The sequence below is a fragment of the Xyrauchen texanus genome, chromosome 3 (assembly GCF_025860055.1).
Source record: "Xyrauchen texanus isolate HMW12.3.18 chromosome 3, RBS_HiC_50CHRs, whole genome shotgun sequence".
In the NCBI taxonomy this organism is placed as follows: Eukaryota; Metazoa; Chordata; class Actinopteri; order Cypriniformes; family Catostomidae; genus Xyrauchen; species Xyrauchen texanus.
The window spans coordinates 9,548,450-9,570,276 of NC_068278.1; the positions used below are offsets into that span (position 1 = coordinate 9,548,450).

Consider the following 21,827-nt stretch of genomic DNA (forward strand, 5'->3'; position numbering starts at 1 on the left):
AATGTATATAAATGTATATATTTAGACATTGTTTGATGGTCTTAACTGATTTATTTACTGACATTTATCAATGTCTTTGTTTTAATTGGTTATTTGGTTGTGGTAGCCTGTATGGCTGTTTGATATAACTGAAATAATTTGACGAAGTGATATGGATCTATTATGTGATCAAGAACTAGAACTACTTCATAGTTGTGCGTTTACTGGAAACATTTAACAGACCTGTAGTATTATAACAAATAATCTTATTCACTGTAAATAGTCAGACATCTCACACGTTTTACATTCTTTAACATTCATTTACTGTTAAAATCAAATTTATTTAGTGTAAGAAAATGATTAAACAGTCACAATTACATATAAATGACAATTTGTAAAATGGAATGTAAAGGGTTTACATCAAAAGTGTTATAAATTCTCCCAGTATGCACTTTCAGTATTGGATATATGTTGTAGTTGTCACAGTGTACAGGTCAAATGTCTTAGCTGAAGATTCAATTCATCATCAAAGCTTACTGTAATGTAGTGAAATTATCATCTTACAGATCTTTTTCACAATGTTTTAACTGTTTGTTTTGTGGATATTGTATTTGATAATCAAATCTACGCTCTAGTCATTGACATTTAATTTTAATGGTGGGAATATGGCCTTGATCAAACCTAAAATTATCAAACTCGCAGATCGCTGATTAGTCCAGCATTTTTAGAAATATATTATGTGTCAGTTTGTGGTTTTATCCGAACCGACCATACAATACACAAAGCCATATGGTAACTTTACATGAGAAGCTAAAATAGTTACATTTATATCGTTGCTATTCAGTGAATAACCAAAAGTCTGGTCCTCACACAAAAGTATCGTATGGCTTCAGAAGACTTGTAATATGAAGACATTGTCTGCTTTCATTTTCCATCCATCAGCCTGAATGTTCTTCAAAATATGTCCTTTTGTTTTTATGGTAAACAGAAAATCATTTAGCTTTGGAACAACATGAGGGTGAGTAAATGATGACAGAAACGATCCCTTTAAGTGCCATGTTCAGGGGCACAACAGTGGTCGTTCGCCAGATCTAGCCCGTCCCCATCACTTGGAATCACATGGAAATGAGGTCTCCAGATGTGATGACTCGTAGGCTTATGGTACCAGGCATCTCGTCAGCCATCGCTCTGCCTCGCTTCCTTAACTGCAGCTTCTGGGGGTCTGAAGGGTCCCGCAGAGAGGCAGTGAGAACCACCTGGCCCATGAACTGATCCTTCACTGCATTACTGTTCCACACCTGAGTGAACGAACAGATAAACAGTCACATACTCTCTTTTGTAATTGCTCAACTTCTGCTGATGTTGATGATTATTCTTGAATTGACATTTTATGGTAAAACATTTTTTTTTTATAAACATATGATAAGGTTCAATATCTTTGTCTAAACATAAACACATAAACACTTCTGTTTACACTACCAGTCAAACTTTTGGGCACACATGATACAATATAATTTTAGACACAGACATTGGACAACAGATAATTGGAAAAGAGTGTTATGGATCTTAAACCCATTGATCTTTTGTGGGATCAGCTAGTCTGTAAGGTGTGTGAGAAGTGCCTGACAAGACAGCCACATCTATGACAAGTGCAACAGGAAGTGTGGGGTGAAAGGTCACATGAGTATCTGAACAAACTGACAACTAGAATAACAAGGATCTGCAAAGCGGTCATTGCTGCATGTGGAGGATTTTTTGATGAGAACTCTTAAGAAGTTCTGAAGATATTTTTCAAATTGTAATAGTAATTTTTCACTATATTAATGTCCTGACTATACATTGTGATCAGTTAAATGCCACTTTGGTGAATAAAAGTACCAATTTCTTTCCATAAGAGCAAAATCTGTAAATTTTCCAAACATCTGGCTGCCAGTGTGTGTGTGTGTGTGTGTGTGTTGTGTGTGTGTGTGTGTGTGTGTGTGTGTATATATAAATATGTTTCAAGCATTTTAGCGCAGGCTAATAGATCAAAAAGTGAAACATGCTTTCAATGAAGTGTGTCGAAACTTTTGACTTGTACTGTGTGTTTATGTGTTAAAACATACATAATAAATGTCATCACCTGAACTGTGATTTGTTTGCGGGGGTTCTTCCTGTAGAAGATGGCCCTGGTGTCAAACACAGGTTTCAGTGTGTCTTTGTTTCCTAAGGACTGGACAGTGGAGCCTTCACAAGTTATCAGAAGGTACGGATCAGCACCTGCACCAAATCCAGAAGAAATAGATGAGACAGCACATCCACCGCATATGCATCATGGATCAGTTATTCACATATCCCACCAACTTTTTGTCTGATGTCCCCTCATCAAAGCTGTCTTACCTCCGTTGCTGTCTTGGATCTGTAGTCCTTCTGCACTGTGGACATAAATTTGAGTGACTGCCTGCGGATAACCCACAAATGATGTCCAGCAGTGTACACTGGGTTTATCAAGGACTAGTTCCCTGATGAGAGAGAGAAAGAAACATACATTCACATTCAAATCCACATCATTGACAACAGCATGGCAGACAGTAGTGTGTAATGACAATACTCTGGAGAGACACATGTTGTCTATGTATTATTATATACAGGTATAACATAGTATTACGATGTTTTCTGGAATACTTGATTCTGATTGGTCAATTGTAGCATTCTGATGTCAAATGCTAAAAAGATAGAGCTCTCTAGCATTTTTGTTATTTCGTTTGTTTGTCATGTATTTTTTTCCACTCTTTCCCAATACGTTTCAACAGGGATGAACTGCTAAATATTCGGCAGAGCATACCTGAAAATTTTTTCACTTAATGACTACAGACCGTTCGCTTTCAAGTCTGTGGTCATGAAGTTGTTTGAGAGACTGGTTTTGGCCTACCTGAAGGACATCACTGAACCCCTGCTGGACCCCCTTCAGTTTGCTTATCGAGCAAACAGGTCTGTGGATGATGCTGCCAATATGCGTCTGCATTATATCCTCCAACACCTCTACAGACCTGGGACTTAAGCAAGGATCCTATTTGTGGACTTCTGTTCAGCCTTCAATACCATCATGCCTGATCTTCTCTCAGCCAAACTGACCCAGCACTCCGTGCCCACCAAAATCTGTCAATGGATCACCAGTTTTCTGACAGATAGGCAGCAGCTAGTGAGACTGGGGTAACTCACATACGGGACCCTCGCTATTAACACTGGTGCTGCCTCACTTATCCGACTCTGTGACGACTCCGCATACAGACGGGAGGTTGATCAGCTGGCTGTCTGGTGCGGTCCCAACAAACTTGAACTGAACATGCTCAAAACAGTGGAGATGAAAGTGGACTTCAGGAGAAATCCACCCGCACTCCCCTCACCATCCTGAACAACACTGTGGCAGCAATGGAGTCATTCAGGTTCCTGGGCTATACCATCTCTCAGGACCTGAAGTGGGAGCCCCGCATGGACTCCATTGTGAAGAAGGCTCAGCAGAGGTTGTACTTCCTTCGCCAACTGAGGAAATTCAACTTGCCAAAGGAGACACAATTCTAATTGGCCATCATTGAGTCTGTCCTGTGTACATCTACTCAGTGATGGCCAACTAGAACTGTGTCAGCAGCTCCTTTGGCAGGTTGAACTTCCTCAGCTGGCGAAGGAAGTACAACCTGCTACAGGAGCTGCTGACACAGTTCTAATTCGCCATCATTGAGTCTGTCCAGTGTACATCTACGTATAACTGTCTGGTTTGATTCAGCAACCAAATCAGACAGAATGTAATGTCAGGACTGCTGAGAGGATTTTTGGTGCCCCCCTGCCCATCCTCCAAGACCTGTACAACTCCAGAATGAGGAAACGTGCAGGTAGATTCACTCTGGGCCCCATACACCCTCCAGACTCCCTCTTTGAACTGTTGCCCTCTGGCTAGCGCTACAGAGCTCTGAGCGGCAGGACATCCAGACACAAGAACAGTTTTTACCCTCAGGCCATTTTCCTCAAACAATTAAACTGCCTCAGGACTCCCCATAGTGCAATGTACACAGGCATTTGGTGCATATGCGCTATGACTGCTGTTAGACACAGGACTTCCTCTTCAGGAGTTAGATCGATAAAAATGTCTATTTTCCTTCAGACTCAAGTTTTACATATGCAGGTATCTCCAGACCTCCTCACACATGCTCTTTTGACTTGCAAATCCACTGTGGTTGTTTTTTCCTTCATCTCCTAATATTTAGTGGCGATTACATCTTCTAACGCTTCTACGTGATAGTAATGGCTCAAAATGAAAGTGTGGCCACCTTGTGGACCCAATAATTTGTGCAAATAACTCCAGGCACATGCGCAATCTGTGCGTTTAAACATGCGTGGTTAGAACAATCGGGCTGCGCTCGTTCAGTGCTTGCACACTCTGCTGGTGACGAGATTTGCATTACACGTCCTGTACGTGAAGCATACTTTGGGCTTTAACCTAACCCTACCCCAACCCTTAGCCTAACCCTAACTCTTAATCTACCCCAACCCTTACCGTAAAACCTAACACTAATATAAACCCTAAACCTACTCGTACCTCAACCTCAGTAGCAGCAAATGTGAATCTTCTGAGAATGTTGCTGAATAACATGTAGTTACACAATGAGTACCATGCATTGTATGCATTTTAAGCAAGTACATAGTAGTTAAAGACACCCAATATAAAGTGGGAAATTTTTCTTGATCACCCTTTTGGGTTATCTTGTAATAATGGCTGGCTGACTATACATGATTCCTCAATTAGTTGTTGTGTTCATGGGGTACATGAATCTTTAGGATATGTAGTCATCTATATTTACACTTTGCCAGTGTTTTAGATTATTTTATTGCTCTTTCGGCAGCTTTTTAAACCACCATGTATGTATTGGATGTATACCTGCAGTCAGAATTCACATCTGTGAAGACGCGGATCATAAACTCTCCCAGCACTTCTGGTGTGAATGTGGAGGGAATGATGATGTATCGACCCTTTTGCAGCACTTTCCTCATAAACACAGTCCGTGCATTTATGTAAGTTGACGTTACAACATTCTGCTGGGTAATGATGTCATGCATGCGGTACTTCCTGTTCATCTCAACCTAAGTGCAAAATGTGTTAACTTTTTTATTTAACATTTAACAGGAATACAGTTTAATACTGGTGACAAGGTAAATACAGATTAATCATGTTTGCTAGAAAAGTAATTTAGTTTTTGTGTTATCTCACGTTATTGAAAATGATTCAAACACTAAAATTTAGTATAACGAATTTCCAGTTGTTTGTGATTATTGGATAAATATAAAATAATTTTATTAGGACTGTTAATTTATTAAATATTTCAACCAAAGTAATTAGATGATGCTGATTATTTCATCGAATTAATCACATATAAATATTTGTTTGAGAAAAGCCACCTAATGAAGATAATTTGATATTTTCATTACATTTGCATTATTGTGACAGAAGAGTAAATCATTAAATAAACATTACTGTATATGACAAAAAGAGGTGTCAGAACTCAATGTATTTTTAGTTTTTCAAATCATATCTCTGACCAACAGTTCACAACTATCCATTTTGCAATCGAATTGTCAATCTGCTATTTTTAATTGCTGGTCTATGGACACACGAGTGAGATGGACATCTTTGGGAAATGGCAACATCTTAAAGAGATTGCACTCACAAAGAGCATTTATATATAGAAACATTAAAGGTGCACTCGGTAACATTTGTCTTTGGACAACTTTTGTCTTATATTTTCTTGGACTTACACTGACACCTAGAATAATCAGGATATCGGAATATAAAACAATTTATCAAAATGTTTAAAGGTGCACTCAGTATCTTTAGTCTTTGTGTCATCTTGCACGTACACTGACATCTAGTGGTTTGGATGCAGCATCATTTAAAATCAATAGTTTTCAGTTTCAGATGATGCTGTAGAAATGTAGTATTTACAGTCAGTCATGATTACTTTAATCAATGGGTGAAAGTGTCCAATAACAGGACGTTTACTGAGATTAAGTATTGAGTAGTTTTCGGCTGGTCATGTGATTCAAACATGGCTGCCCCCATGTGCGGAACCTCTCCATGTAGAATAAAACAGCTTTTATAGGGTCACTGATATGACTGGCGTCTTAATTTTAATGTGAGTGCTCATGATTTCCTACATATGTTTCAAAATTTCAATTCATGTCTATAGGAGTTAAACTTTTTTAATGAGGAAAAAATTAACGAATGAACCTTTAATTTTATCTATAGACATTTTTCATGATTTATCCATGAATTTTCAAGATGTTGTTGATTTCATTGACTTTTCAAGGCCATGGCATTCACAGTTTTAAAATGTCCTTATAGCCTTGTGTACATTATTTCCAATATGGTCATTAGGAAAGCATTGCCTTCTCATCTCATATTTATTCAACATAAGTAATCAGGCATGCGTATAATGCTATATTGCAGACATATAACAATGTACAGTAAAATGTTACTTCTCTGAGATGAAACTGTCATCATTGTTAAAGGAATACATCAGGCAGGGAAATGTCATTGGTTGCATTCATAATCATGCTGTACTTGTGTCGACAATGGAACAGTAATTGGATTTTTACAAACAAAGCAACTCTGCCATGTTCTGTGGATTGATTGTAACCATTATTGCTAAATGAATTATTGAATTGCCCAAAAAATACAAATTTAATAAACCCTTAGATAGCAATAAATTCCAAGGCTCCAGTACCCCAAGGATCGGCCACATCACTGACAAGTGCCAACTACTATCAAACATTTTTGCAATGGCTTCTATGTGTTGATCGACCGGAAACGCTTCGCATTAGCAGCCTGGGAGACCTGGGTTCGTATCCCAGGTTGAAACCAGGAAGTAATTGCATTCGATTAATCAGTGAGGAGTGCGATTCAGAGGCTACATTTTTCCTCTAAAATTACATTTTTACTCAACTGAGGTATTTGTAGGTTTCCTTCCTTCACAACTCACTTCACAACTTGCTTTTGGCATCCCTCTTTGGACATTTCACTCAGAAAATGGAGCTCACACATGCCCATATGCCCAACAACAGTTACCGCTTTGGCCACTGGGGGCAGTGTATTGAATTTTGGTAAGCACAGACTGATTTCAGCTTAAGAAAAGTCAACCTACTCTTTTCTACATTTACTTTGAGATCAGTCTGCAAACTCAATAGTACCTTGAAAATGGCAAACCCCATGGTCAAGTTCTCTCCCATGCCCTGAGGTCTGTGTATCTTCATGTCTTTCTGCTGTAGAGATATCAAGACTTCATCTTCCTCTTTGGTTACATCAAACAGGTACTGAGAAAGAAAATAAAGACATAGTGTATGTATATTTAAGATATTTTTAAGGGAAAATTGTATTTGGCAAAGACTGCACTTTCAAAGCTCTTAAGACTTTCCTTGGAAAAAGAAACCAATGGGACAGTTGTGGATTTACATTAAGAGTATAGAGTCGTAAAATGAATGTGGATAGCACAGATGTTAATCAAATCTCATTGATTTTTCTTTCTTATTGGAGGAAATGGACACAAACATGGAGCAGTACCTGTGGGTTCTGTAGGAAGGTCTGTCTGTGGTTCATGCAGCCTCCACAGCGGTTCCGCAGCGGTTCTGCATGTTTTAACCAGTTTCCAAGATGTACAACCTCATTCCACGTCTTATGGACACTCAAGACAGAGGTATTGATCAGTCGACACACATCAGCATCTGTGAAATTCTTACACCAGTCTTGAAATGACATCCTGCAGCACAAATGTTTAGAAAAAGTCAACATCATTAAAGTAATGGACTTCATAGTTTTATACTAATACCAGCAAATAGAAGGTGGCACAAAATATAGATGTCAATTTATATATACAGTTCCACTAACATTTGACAACAAGAAAGTGTCCAAAAAGAATTTGAGGCCAAACTAATTTCTCTCTTGTGAAATGTTTTGCTTGAAAAGTGTGCATGTGCTTTCTTTTTATTATTTTATTTTTTACAATAAATGCCACTTGTGATGAGGAAGGGGGGCGTTGTCAGGCCGTGATAATGCATGCATGGTGCTGAGTTAATTAATCTGCGGGGGAGAGATAAGGGGGACCGGAGACACCAGTTTGAGAGAGAGAGAGAAGAGAGAGAGACACATGAAGCTGTGTGTGTGGGCGTCTTTGATTTATTTGCATTTTATGTTATGTTATGTTTGAGTTCAGTTTGTTATTAAAGTTATACATTGACTGTTCAGCTGGTTTTCACCTCCATCTTAAGGACCTTGTTACAGTTTTAGATTTTGGAATCTAATTCAAATACCTTCCTATATTTTTAAGTGCTGATAGACTGATATATCAGCCGATATTCTACTATTTTGAATAGACATCTGCCAATAACTGTGACTGATTGGCCAATTTAAAGATGTGGTCCTTTTGATTGCCATATACTGCCACTGAAAACCAATATTGATCGACAATATTTTTGGTGTGTGTTAAGTGTCTCAATGCTTTTTGGGGCCATTTTATGTTATGACCTTAAACAACCAACTATTTAAGATAACCAACCAAAATTCTCCATCATCCTCTACAGTGATTCCCAGATTTTTCCTCTCCATATCACCAACCTTCTTCCATTCTTCAGAGCTGTAGAGAAGGAAGGCAAAGGTGTAAAGAGAGCAGTAGCTGAAACCTAAATGTATTGCAACCATCAGACAACTGTAAAAAAAATCTAGGCCTTGGTGATACATATCTGTATCTGTAAAAGAGTTTAGCATACCTTCATTCAATAAAAAAAAAGAAATGGTTATGCAAATATTTTTCCTATTCATTGCCTTATTTCCAAAAGAGTTTCAATTAAGAGTGCCATGCTACAAACCAAACAGCTCCGAGATGAATCACAACATTACAAACTTTTATGGGTTTTGCATGCCTACATAGACCTTAAAGTGAAAATGGTAAACAGATTGGTAAGGGTACAACGAAAGTCAGTTGCGTGGCCTGCTGTCCATAAAGGTCAGGCTTGAGTGTGAGGTAAGACTCGAACTCCAAGTCCGATCCACCAATCAGAGAATCATTCCCAACAAATCGTGGGAAACAGGCTCTGCATCAAACATCCACTCCCATGATGCATTGCTAATGACGCAACCAAGTTGGTCTACCTGCACTATTAAACTTCTTATGTATTTGTATATATTTTGCAATATACTTTAAATATATTGGCACTATTTTTGTGAGTGCACAAAGATCTACGCTACATGCTCCATCTGAGCGCTACGACTTACTCAATTTGCGTGAGAGTGCTAATTCTAAGTGCAATTTCTGTGCCAGCGAAAAAGCTCAAGTGGGCATGGGTGGGAGTGTTTGCACTATCTGTGGGTGCATGCACGCAAACTGTGAGTATATTGTATTTTAATGAAGTGGTGCAGAGCACAACTTGCTATTTATGGAGAAATAGGTCATTGGGCTAAAACGTTTCAAAAGCATGTTTGTTTTCAGCGCAAAGTCTTAACTCAGTTCCTGCATTTGCAGTTTGGAGATTCCACCAAAAGGTGAAAAAATTAATGTCCAAACTCTGAAAATACAGTGGAATATCAAATTATGTCCATGACGTTCACTGTTGTAGCCATTTTATGAAACAAATATTTATGAGATTTGTGTAAAACAATCTTTTGGTCATAGTTTCATTTTCAATTACTATTATTGTTTATACGTATTTAAAATGTATGATCTAATTTGTATTGGTATTTCTCCACCTGTTGTTCCAATGATTTGTATGTTATTTTTAAGTCACTGCAAAAGGGGCTGGTTTAAGAAGTTTAAGAGAGTAAAATGTTTGGATTTGGTATGATTTTTTTTTTTACCACTTCATTGTTTTGTTTATATTTTTGAAATGTACTTTGAATTGAGAAATATTTTTGGTTGAATTTTTTGTGCTTCAATAAATTAATTACATTTTTCATAATCAAAATTGATCGGTAGAAGCGAATTCTTGTACCTTTGTCTTTTCATCAAGTTTTCAAATACTTTTTACTTAAATCAAAGCTTTACGAAATCAAAGCATCATGTTATCCCACTGAATTATGCCTTGTACAGAAGAATTTGTCATAATTTAACACCCTCAGAGTTCATCATAGGTTTGTTGATTAACAATAGTGGAGGTGGCGTAGTGGGCTAAAGCACATAACTGTTAATCAGAAGGTCGCTGGTTCAATCCCCACACCCACCACCATTGTGTCCTTGAGCAAGGCACTTAACTCCAGGTTTCTCTGGGGATATTGTCCCTGTAATAAGTGCACTGTAAGTCGCTTTGGATAAAAGCGTTTGCCAAATGCATAAATATAAATGTAAATTTAATTAATTATTGCTTAAAACCTATTTCACTATGAAGAGAATGATTTTTACTTATGTAACCTTCTGTTGCGCTCTATTGTGGTTAGTAATCCCTCACCTGTCGCTCCAGGCTCCATTCCACTCATGTTTACCCCAAGGGTTTCTCATACGGAGCAAGGGAATTGTTTCATTCTTGAAGTATGCTATCAAACCATGTCCCAGACGCACTTTCTTGATTGCTGTCACTGAGTATGCATGACCCTTGACCAGACCATTAGACAAGCGCAGCTCTCGCTCATGAGCAGATGCCTGTTGACAACAGAACAGGGAAGATGTGAAGATAATGCTATTGCAACTTGAGCTCTCTCAACACTCATTTAAAAAGTACATTTTAAAGAAGTCTTTGAGGGACCAATTCAAACCAAAACCAGGTTTTTTCTTGACAAAAAAATATAAAATGTAATATTTTAACCAAAAAAAATTACAGGGTGACATAGGAAGTAAGGCTGTTTTTGAAAATGACCTACTGCCATATGTGTATTAATACATACATGTGTAGTACTACTGTACATACTGTAGTATTTGTAATATTATTTCAGAAAAACACACTCTTGTGTTTGGCGATTCACTGACCCGTATTGAGCAGCTGATGATTCCTCCACTCTCATGTACTTTGAGCAGGTCTGAGAACAGTTTGTCTTGGGCTGCAGGGTTTGATTTGTAATCAGCTGCTTGCAGATCCATGGCCTCCGCCACTGCACCACTAAAATCCACCATCGCATCTCCTGTGTTTCCTCCATTCAGAGACTCATAGCAACCAGACAGTCTGTGGACAGAGAGGTGAAAACTTACAAAACAATTTGGATCCAAAAATGTACCCTAGTTAAATGTCAGAGTAATTATTGTTAATAGAGACTTAAAGGTGAAGTATGTAATTGTTTAATAATTTAATGTACATATACAACTGTAAAGATATGAGTAATTCATTCTCAAGTTGACCTCTTGAAGAGTGTAAACTTTAGCACTTTCGAAACATTGCTCTGTTGCATGTTTGATCGGTCCAACATGTCAACATCTGATTCAACTAATAGCATATGTTTGGGTTAGGACTACCTGTAAAAACAGTATAAGTGGGTCTAGCTGGTCTCCTAGCCTGGGAATGCTGGTATTTAGCTGGTCTGCTAGCTGGTCTTTCGAGGCTATCCAGCTAAAAAGTGTCCAACAACCCTTAAAACCATACACCAAACTAAGACAGCTTGAGATTGTTTACAGATGCTGTCTTTGTTTATATCACTGGTGCTTAAGGGAATAGACTATACTGTAAAATAGGACACAGGAGGTGTAATAACAAGACAAGAACCTCAGAATTAAATTGCACTTGACCAAACCCATTAGTGCTTTTCACACGCAATTTTGCCAAACCCACTTGCACCTATACTTAGCGCATTCCTGCGTGAAATTATTGACTTTTGACCCATTGATTTATGGCATAGCGCTGTGCTTACTGCGCAAACTAAGAAAGCTTGTACTAAAATTGTTGTATTTCAATGCAAATAAACATAGGCATCGCATTCACAAGTTGAATAATTTTAAGAGAACTTCAGGGATTGTTTACAGATGCTGAACTTTGAGTTCCCTCTAGACAGATAAGTCTGGCTAGGGTACCAGTTTTGCTCAATCAGCTTTGCAGTTATAAGCTAAACGCTACTAGCTAGTTAGCTTAGAAAGTAGGCAGTAGAAGAGCTAGGGAAACCTATTTGGAAAACACAAATTATTTTAGCAATCCTGTTCTGTGAGGCAAGCGGATAGTACATCCTTCACCTTTAAATTGGCTGACTGATGGATGGATGTGCCTGTATGAACAGTTTTGTTGTGCTAACTTTGCATAAGCCTTCTCAAGTAGAGGACTCCAAAACTCATTATTGAGTTTTGAGTGGCAGTATATGAGTTTGCCGTTAATGGTGGGTAAGCGGTCATCCACTACCACATCTGTCCATTTGCCGAATATCCAGAACTGAAAGTGAAAGATTCCTGCATAGCGTTCTGGATGCTTGGGATCCCACTCCTGCTCTTTCCAGTTGGTAATCACCTGGAGAAATACAGGGGTAATAAATATTTTTGTCTGAATGTATGCCATTTATACATTCTGAATTGCTATTACACAAATTCAAACACTCAAAAAAAAAAATTTGTATCCTATTTTTAAGATTTACGCATTTAAATTTCATAACAAACCTGCATCAAAATTAACTGTGTAATGTTATTAATGTCAAATTAGTTTGTAATTGAACAATTTATTTTACAAAAACATCAGATTAATATGCCTTGCAGTGTCACTCTTCATTCCAACACACATAAAAATGCTATCCCTTTCATTTATGAAGCAATCTCCCATTCAGTCCTATGGGAAGTTCTGCAAAGCTTGTCAGAGCAAGCAACCGTAACCAAGGGGGGTGGAGCTTAGTGAAGGGTCAATTCAATTTGATGGAATTTTATTATGAAATTGACATTGTAAATCTTAAAATTATAATTAGTTTAGTATATGGAACACAACTTAAATGTGCACTAAGTTCTTGTTCATGTCGTCTTAGACTTACACTGACACCTAGTGGCTTGGATGCAACAAACTTTAAAATCAATAGTTTTCAGTTTCTGATGCCAATGTAAAAATTCACAATTCACAGTTAGCCATGATTACTTTAATCAATGAGTGAAAGTGTCAAATAACAGGATGGTTATGGAGATCATGCGAGTAGTATTCGGCTCTTCAGGTGATTCAAACATGGCAGCCCCCATGTGCAGACCCTCTCCATGTAGAATAAAACATCTTTTATAAGGTTTCTGATATGACTGGAGTCTTCATTTTAATGTGAGTGCTCATGATTTCCTACATATGTTTCAAAATTACAATTAATTTCTTAAGAAGTTCAGCTTTTTTAATGAGGAAAAAATTACTTAGTGCACATTTAAATGAATTTCTACAAGACACATTTTTTCTTTTTTTTCATTATATTGTACAAATATTTTTTCTTAAAAATGTTGCCACATTCCCAGCAACATTCCCAGTATTTTCCAAGGAAAGGGCTTATTATTATTGGGCTTATTAAACAGAATAATCATACTTGGAATTCAGCAACAGGAGGTCGAAAGTTCTGCTTCTGAAATCGGTCTGTGCTTACTGAAATCCAAACCACTGCCCCCAGTGGCCAAAGTGTTGTTGCAGAATGGTGCAAAAAGTGAGATTTATTTTTAGTTGTAAATGATTTTATACAGTCAACAGAAATGCATTTATATTAGCCCTACTTCTGCCCTTTCAATCTGGTTTCCGATCGCATCACAGCACAGAGACAGCGCTCATAAAGATAATAAACGATATTCGCTTAAATACTGATACAGGCAAATTATCAGTACTGGTACTACTCGACCTCAGTGCTGCATTTGACACTGTTGATCACAACATACTTCTTGACAGGCTGGAAAACTGGGTGGGGCTTTCTGGGATGGTCCTAAAATGGTTCAGGTCATACTTAGAAGGGAGAGGTTATTATGTGAGTATAGGAGACCATAAGTCTGAGTGGACGTCCATGACATGCGGAGTCCCTCAAGGCTCAATTCTTGCGCCACTCCTGTTCAACCTGTATATGCTCCCAATGAGCCAAATAATGAAAAAGAACCAAATTGCTTACCACAGCTATGCAGACGACACACAGATCTACTTAGCCCTATCACCTAACGATTACAGCCCCATTGACTCCCTGTGCCAATGCATTGATGAAGTTAACAGTTGGATGTGCCAAAACTTTCTTCAGTTAAACAAAGACAAAACTGAAGTCATTGTGTTTGGAAACAAAGATGAAGTCCTCAAGGTGAATGCATACCTTGATGCTAGGGGTCAAACAACAAAAAATCAAGTCAGGAATCTTGGTGTGTCTCTAGAGTCAGACCTTAGTTTCAGTAGTCATGTCAAAGCAATAACTAAATCAGCATACTATCATCTGAAAAATATTGCAAGAATTAGATGCTTTGTTTCCAGTCAAGACCTAGAGAAACTTGTGCATGCTTTCATCACCAGCAGGGTGGATTATTGTAATGGACTCCTCACTGGCCTTCCCAAAAGACCATAAGACAGTTGCAGCTCATACAGAACGCTGCTGCCAGGATTCTGAGCAGAACCAGAATATATGAACATATCACACCAGTCCTCAGGTCTTTACACTGGCTCCCAGTTACATTTAGGTTTGATTTTAAAGTATTATTACTGGTATATAAATCACTCAATGGGCTAGGACCTCAATATATTGCAGATATGCTCACTGAATATAAACCCAACAGATCACTCAGATCATTAGGATCACATCAGCTAGAAATACCAAGGGTTCACTCTAAGCAAGGAGAGTCTGCTTTTAGCTATTATGCCAGCCGCAGCTGGAACCAGCTTCCAGAAGAGATCAGATGTGCTCCTACAGTAGTCACATTCAAATCCAGACTCAAAACACATCTGTTTAGCTGTGCATTTACTGAATGAGCACTGTGCCACTGTGTGTCCGACTGTTTGTACTGTATTTTATTTTATTTTATTCTAAACTGTTTCAATTATTCTTATTTTTTTTATTCTTATTTTAATCTCTTCTATGTAAAGCACTTTGAATTACCATTGTGTATGAAATGTGCTATATAAATAAACTTGCCTTGCCTTGCCTTGCCTTACTTCCTAACCCTAATCCCAACCCTAAACCTAACCGTCAGTGGAGTAAACATTTTATTTTATAGCAAAAATGCAATCTTTGAATCATGCTCACTATTGTTTATGGGAAAGCGATTACTTCCTGGTTTCCACAAGACCAGATCCTGTGTCTCTGAGGCTGCTCACACAACACACTATCAATAGTGCTACAAACAAAGGTGAAACCCTTTCGATTGATGTAAAAATGTCTGATAGGTGTGTGGCAGGGCGGAGGGTGGGGCCGGGTCGTGATTCTACACACCCGGTCCCTTATCAGGCAAATCAAGCCTCCGAGAGGGATAAAGGCTGACTGCGGAGGATGGTGCGGGAGAGAGAGATTGTTTACGGAAATGTCCGTCATGTCCGTCAAGTTAATCATTAAAATATTGTTTATATCGCCAGGCCGGTTCTCGCCTCCTCCTTTCCATTGAACTGCTTTATACTGGTGCCGAAATCCGGGAAGGAGGAGGGATATGCCGTAGTAGAGTTCTTGCCACTACCGTCCACCCCAACGACGCAGCCAGAGGACGAGGATCCTGGAAGCAGAGGAACGGCCGCTGACCGCGAGGGGAGAAAGGGCTTGCTGCCGACCGGCTGGAGCTGGAGAACCGCTGCCAGGGGCGGGGATGACCCTTTCTGTTCCCGTCCGCCAGGGGCTGGAGGACTGCCTCCGATCCGCCCAGAGAGGCGTGGCTGTCGTCCGTTAGAGGGTGGAGGAGTGGCAGAGGAACAAGCTACGGCGTATCTGAGAACTGGCGAGTAAGTGTTTTTTTTTTCATCTCTCTCTCTCTCTCTCTCTCTCTCACTGCAGCTCTGTGTTGGCCTTTTCAATCTTGTTTAAATTTCACAGTGTTTTTTTGGGGGGTACTACACTGTTACAGGAAGTACCCCCCATTTTTATTATTTCTGTTCTGAAGATTGGAACAGTTGATTCCCTGAAAAGGGTAAATACTGGCGTTTTCAACATTTGATCTTTGTTTGAGCATCCCAAAGAAACAACACAGCAACACTGGCTCAACCAGTCATTTAGTTATTAAAAAAGTCTATTAACAGCCCTCCTTGGCAGAGAAACTTTTCATAATGGTCTATAGAAATAAACCCACTAACCTTCTGCCAGAGGTCTGGTTTGAGAGCCAAACAGGAGCAGGCGGCTACAAACCAGCAGTTGCCCACCTCCCCCTGATTCAGATCATGTGCACTGATTCCCTCCACAAACAGGTGTGGATCTTCACTTATCTCCTACAAAGTGAAAGCAGAAAGGAGAGAGTTTAGATGAGGATGGTCATCAACCCAGACAAAACGCTGCAACTGTTTGAGAAATAGTTCAGCTTGTGAGATCAAATGGGATGGATTGAACAGATCCATCAGTATGTTCTCTGCACTTGTCAGCAAGACATGTACACAAAGTACTGTGGTTGTATCAGGATTAATCAAACTAAACAAAAATGCTTGCAGCGGCTCTATAATCTCTGTGATCTTTTATGGAATTTCCTTGAACTTAATTATGTACCAGCCAAGTTCTCACTGCATGAGCTCATCTACAATGCTGAAGGATTGAAAACAGGCCATTCAGACTAACTCCTTGGCTGGCAATGGAATTATGGAAGGCAACATTGAGTAGATCAGTAGCAATGCATGGATTATACACAGATTACTACCGCAAAACCATTTGGCAGTTCGTTTAAATAAAACAGATACAGTGGCCCCGAAACTACTGTATTTACTAATCCTTTATGCCATTCCAGATGCGTATGTCATTTTTTTCTTCTGCTAAACACTTTGAAGATTTTTAGAAGAATATTTCAACTCTGTACAATGCAAGTCAACAGGGTCCAAAAATTTGAAGCTCAAAAAAGCACAGAAATGCAGCATAACAACACAACTCCAGCGGTTAAATCCATGTCTTCAGAAGCTATATGATAGGTGTGGGGGAGAAACAGATCAATATTTCAGTCCACATTTGCTATAAATTTTCCTCCCTAAGAGTAGGTGGTGATATGTGCGAAGAATGTGAATCACCAAAAACAAAAGCAGAAGAATGTAAAAGTGAAAATGGAGATTTATAGTGGGGAAAAAGTACTTAAATTTTGATCTGTTTCTCACCCACACGTATATCTATTATGAAGAAATGGAGTTAACAACTTTAGTGTTATGGATTGCTTTTATGAGATTTTTGAATCTTAAAAGATCTGGTCACCATTCAATTGCATTGTATGGACCTACAGAGCTGAAATATTCTTCTAAAAATCGACGTTTGTGTTCAGCAGAAGAAAGAAAGTCATACACATCTGGGATGTCAGGAGGGAACTAACATTTTTGGGTGAACTATTTCTTTAAATATATTGACGCTGACATTTTAAAAAAATTACCTAATACATGCTGCAGTGTATTACGTAAATATATTGCATATACATATGTTTATAATGTTCAACAGGACATTAGAAAGCTACTGCTGATGTGTAAAGTATTTCCTGCATTCTCACTTACCCTTGGTCTCTTCCATTCGACTCTCCCAGGCAGGGGGGTTCTGTAGAAGAGGGATGCATTAGTGCAGGGGAACTCTGGATCCTCAAATAACTTCTTAGTCTCCTGACATTCACTCTTCAGGGCAGTGTAGTTTTGGTTCTTGAATGGAGTCACTGTGGAGAACATGATTCTGGATTTCCACTCATGCAAACTGAAAATGAAAGGGAATGAAATGGGTGAGAACTTTAGGTAGACTTGTCTAAAGAGAACCTTTTACACTAGTTGGTTAATCAATATGAGTTTTTCAATGGCAAATGCCAAAACTGATACCTAGAGACCTGGATTCCTGATACTGCTGATGTAAAAACGTAATAGAAGTTTACAACAGCAAATTAAATGAACATTTATTTTGTTCACAATATTTTATGAAAATGTATTAAAAAATAGAATATTCCACAGAGCGTTCATGGGTCAATGATGTGATGCTCATTTTTTGTCTGGATCTATTAATGTAAGTTATTCAAAAATACATTAAAAGTGCAATAAACAATTACTTGAATAAACCTCTCCTAAGATGAATGTTTTTTTAATTATTCATTATAAAAATTCATTTTTTTTTATATATTTTTCTGTGGCTTAAATTAAAAGATGTTTAAGTAGTGTAACTGAACAGAGATAATAATATATATATATATATTTAAAGCTGAAAGTGTTGAAAAAAACATATTGTTGGCATAAGTAGTTTGGAATAGTAATTTGTTATTATTTATTTAAAAAAATATGCAGTGAAATAATATGTTTCAAAAGATTATTCATATTTGGAAAACTTTTTTCCACCAAATCAAAGTCAGGTGGTGTAACCAACAAGCATGTAGCCATTCTGTTCTATATATATTTTTTAAATTTATATATATATTTTAAATTTTTATGAGAGGTCACATTTTGAGTAACCCTTAGAAACCTTCTTGATTTTTGTGACTAAACAATTCATGACATTTGTAAAACAATCTAGATTAAAAACCTTTTTGCAATTAATGATTCAGTTGTGTACAATCTTGTGTATTAAAGGTGCAAACATTTAAAAAGATCTTTTATGGCAAAAAGGTTCTGACACTGGTCTAAAGAATGTAACACTTACAGTATCACTTTTTAAGGCCTTTCCCAAATAATCCATCATGCTTTAATATTCTGACCTCTCTCTCTCTCTCTCTCTCTCGTTTAGCAACATAATTCAATTAATGTTGTTTTACTATGTAACAAAGCATTCAATTCTAGAAGTGCACCATAGCAAGTGTTGTCTGCTTCACAGTATTTCTCTGAAAAGTGGTGCTCATTTCAGTAAACTATAGGTAAGGAAGTAGTAAACTGAAATTGGGTGGTAATGCCCAATTTAAAAACTTGGACAGTTCAGCCACAGGATCCTGACAACAAGCTCAATGACTGTCTTCACTTTCAATCAATCTCTCTCACATACTGATCTAATTTCAGACTAATACACACAATAAAACATGATTAAGTATCTTCAACTATACTAAAAGCATGTATAATTATTGAAAATACTATTATTAAAAAGAACTGATACAAAAAAACTCATAGAAACATAACTCACATAACTACATTACTCACATAAACTCATTCAGTGCATATGTCTGGTTGTGCCGTCTGTTTATCACACGACATTTAGAACAGTTTACACTTCTCTTGTACTTTGTCTGTTGTGAAAGAGTAGTGATTAACTTTTACAGTGTACTTCCTAATGATGTCATACATAGGAATGTGTGTGCATGTATCGTTGTGTGTCCATATTACCGTACTCACATACAAACTTGATATACAGGTTCCTGTCCGTGGAGGAGTTGGTATGTGTGTGTGTGTGTGTGTGTGTGTGTGTGTGTGTGTGTGTGTGTGTGTGTGTGTGTGTGTGTATTTCAGTCTGTCAGTTTTAACACTGCTCCTACACAGATAAATCTGACAAACTCCAGACACTGACTTCACTGATAAATCATATCATAAATGATAATATTTTAAAATAGCCTTTGTTCAGTAACTAATTATTGCTTTACAAATACACATAAATCCATTGCATTACAGTGGCATACAAAAAGACTTTGGACCCTTAGGACTACACTTAAAAATATAGGGGAAGATGAGGGAAGACACCCCCTGGGGTAAGACGACCCACCACCCTCACCTTAAATTTTCTCTTGACCATTGATGAAACACATTTATGCTATGCTCCACTTCATCTTGGATATCAATATTTGTGAGAATTATTCCATCAAAACTGTTTTAAGGTTTTGATCTAATTTTGTGTCATTGGAAAATAGCGATCTATGACCTTTTATTTTGTAGGATATTACAAGTTTTTATGTCTATTTGTTAATGGGGGATTTATGACACTGTAATGTATTTAGATCTGTTGAGTAAAAATATATATATATATATATATTTTTTTTTTTTTTAATTAAACAGGACATTTAAAAGGGGTTGTTGTTGATAACAACTTGTTACTGGTGTTCTTATTATTACATTTATTATTATAATTTATGGGGTTATTGTAAAATAATTACATGCATTAGATGTACATTTCAAACACTATTTATTATAACCTATAAGCTAATTGAGTGGAATTAAATCTGAGTATAATTTAAAGCATTAAAAGAGTGAATATATATTATCATCAAAATATTACTAACTAGAGTCTTGACCAACACACAAAAAGATAACGTTTGAAAGTTAAAATGCTCTACTTTAGGCATTATGAAACTGAACAAGTGATTTGGAATTTGCAGACAACTCAGAAGTGTCCTGTTTTGATAACTTGTAAAAATATTTGCACTGCACATATTACTGTAATCAGTAAAAACATCAAACTGATCAAATAGTTTTGGAAAGCTCTCAAAGAGTAGAATACAACCAGCTATTGCTTTTACCCACAGACAAAAACATACCCAAGTAATAGCTAAATAAATGTCTTTGACATACATGTAACATGTACATGCATGTCCGCTTATAACTTCACAAACATAAATGATCACATATCACTTAGAGGAGGTGATTATCTTTAAAACTAGTCCACACACAATGTATTCGGTTGCATAGATCGTCAGATAATCCAACCAAAGTACAATGTGCACACAGCACATAATGTGCTATTTGGCTAAAAACATGTTTGCTTTCCAGGATCAGATCACTTTATCGGAAATGTAGTATGTTGCCAGCGTCATGGAATGCTAAATTTATCGTTTAAGGATTCAGATTGCTGCAAACAGAGGTGGAAGTAATCCAAATATTGTCACTGTTATTACATATTATATATGGCCACCACTAGATGGTCACAAGTACATAACACAGACTTAATGATGGCTCAAATGACACAGAATGGAACTGAATGAGATTTTGTTACTCATGCCTGCACACTTTGGTGAGACAGTATACCTTTATTAATTGTTGTATTTGCATGTGTAATTAGTTCTTATGTGCAATGATTATGTTTTATTGGTTTTGAGACATTTTTGGACACTAGGATATATTATTTGTATAATGCTATTACGTTTGATTGCTTTGTCGTATCAACGCAAAATTAATACTCACATGCAGGTGATGATTTGGAACAAAACAAAAGTAGTCTTTCTGAGCTACCTTATTTACACCATGAGATATATAATGTCAAATAAGAAAAATAAGGAAAAAATAAATAATGTTTTGCAGTTAGTTGTCTTTCACTAAGGATCAGTGTCTTTCAAATTCACTAACAGTCAGTTTTAAGGTCGAGATTAAAGATAATTAGTCCTTACATTTTGCAGTCTACCACAAAACAACAGCATTTGGAATGAGCTATCAAGACGCATGGACACACACATTTAAAACACCATAAAAATGAAAAGAGCCAGATTCAATCCAAGACTGCATGTCTTACCAGAATATGTCTCAGTGTGCAGTACAAGTGATGATCCAGGTTGATTCAACTGATTCAAGGAAAGCGTGGTGTGCCTGGATGTGTTACAATCCCATCTCTAGTCCATTTCCAAATAGGGGAAACCCACTCTCTGCCACGCCCACAGTGCAGATCTGAATTTCTCTCCCACAATCCTAGAAAAGATCTCCATTGCAAGTCCTGAGGCAATGAAACTTGTAAAGACCTGTTTCACAGAAAGTTGCCATCAGCACACACACACACACACACACACACACACACACACACACAGACATGTTGGTGCAGCTATCATTATGAGGACTCTCCATAGACATAATGATTTTTATAATGTGCGAACTACAGATTATAACCCCTAACCCTAAACCTAACCCTCACAAAC

At 37.5% G+C, this 21,827-nt stretch overlaps 1 protein-coding gene across 2 annotated transcripts; it reads right to left on the reverse strand.

The window, feature by feature from the left end:
* Positions 1-326: 326 nt before the first annotated feature.
* LOC127631377 (calpain-5-like) lies at positions 327-21,565 on the reverse strand. 2 transcript variants are annotated; one of them, XM_052109488.1, is made up of 14 exons: positions 19,330-19,354; positions 19,138-19,223; positions 17,533-17,722; positions 16,153-16,284; positions 12,203-12,411; positions 10,956-11,148; positions 10,441-10,631; positions 8,559-8,636; positions 7,568-7,763; positions 7,198-7,320; positions 4,892-5,094; positions 2,359-2,480; positions 2,102-2,238; positions 327-1,277 (listed from the first exon to the last, which is right to left on the reverse strand). In XM_052109488.1, exons 3-14 carry the CDS (start codon positions 17,695-17,697, stop codon positions 1,095-1,097), a joined length of 1,932 nt encoding a protein of 643 aa, XP_051965448.1. In that variant the 5' UTR covers positions 17,698-17,722; positions 19,138-19,223; positions 19,330-19,354; the 3' UTR covers positions 327-1,094. The 2 variants fall into 2 exon arrangements, with proteins under 2 accessions (XP_051965448.1, XP_051965441.1); XM_052109481.1 differs by lacking the exons at positions 19,138-19,223; positions 19,330-19,354 and adding an exon at positions 21,431-21,565.
* Between the last annotated feature and the right edge of the window lie 262 nt (positions 21,566-21,827).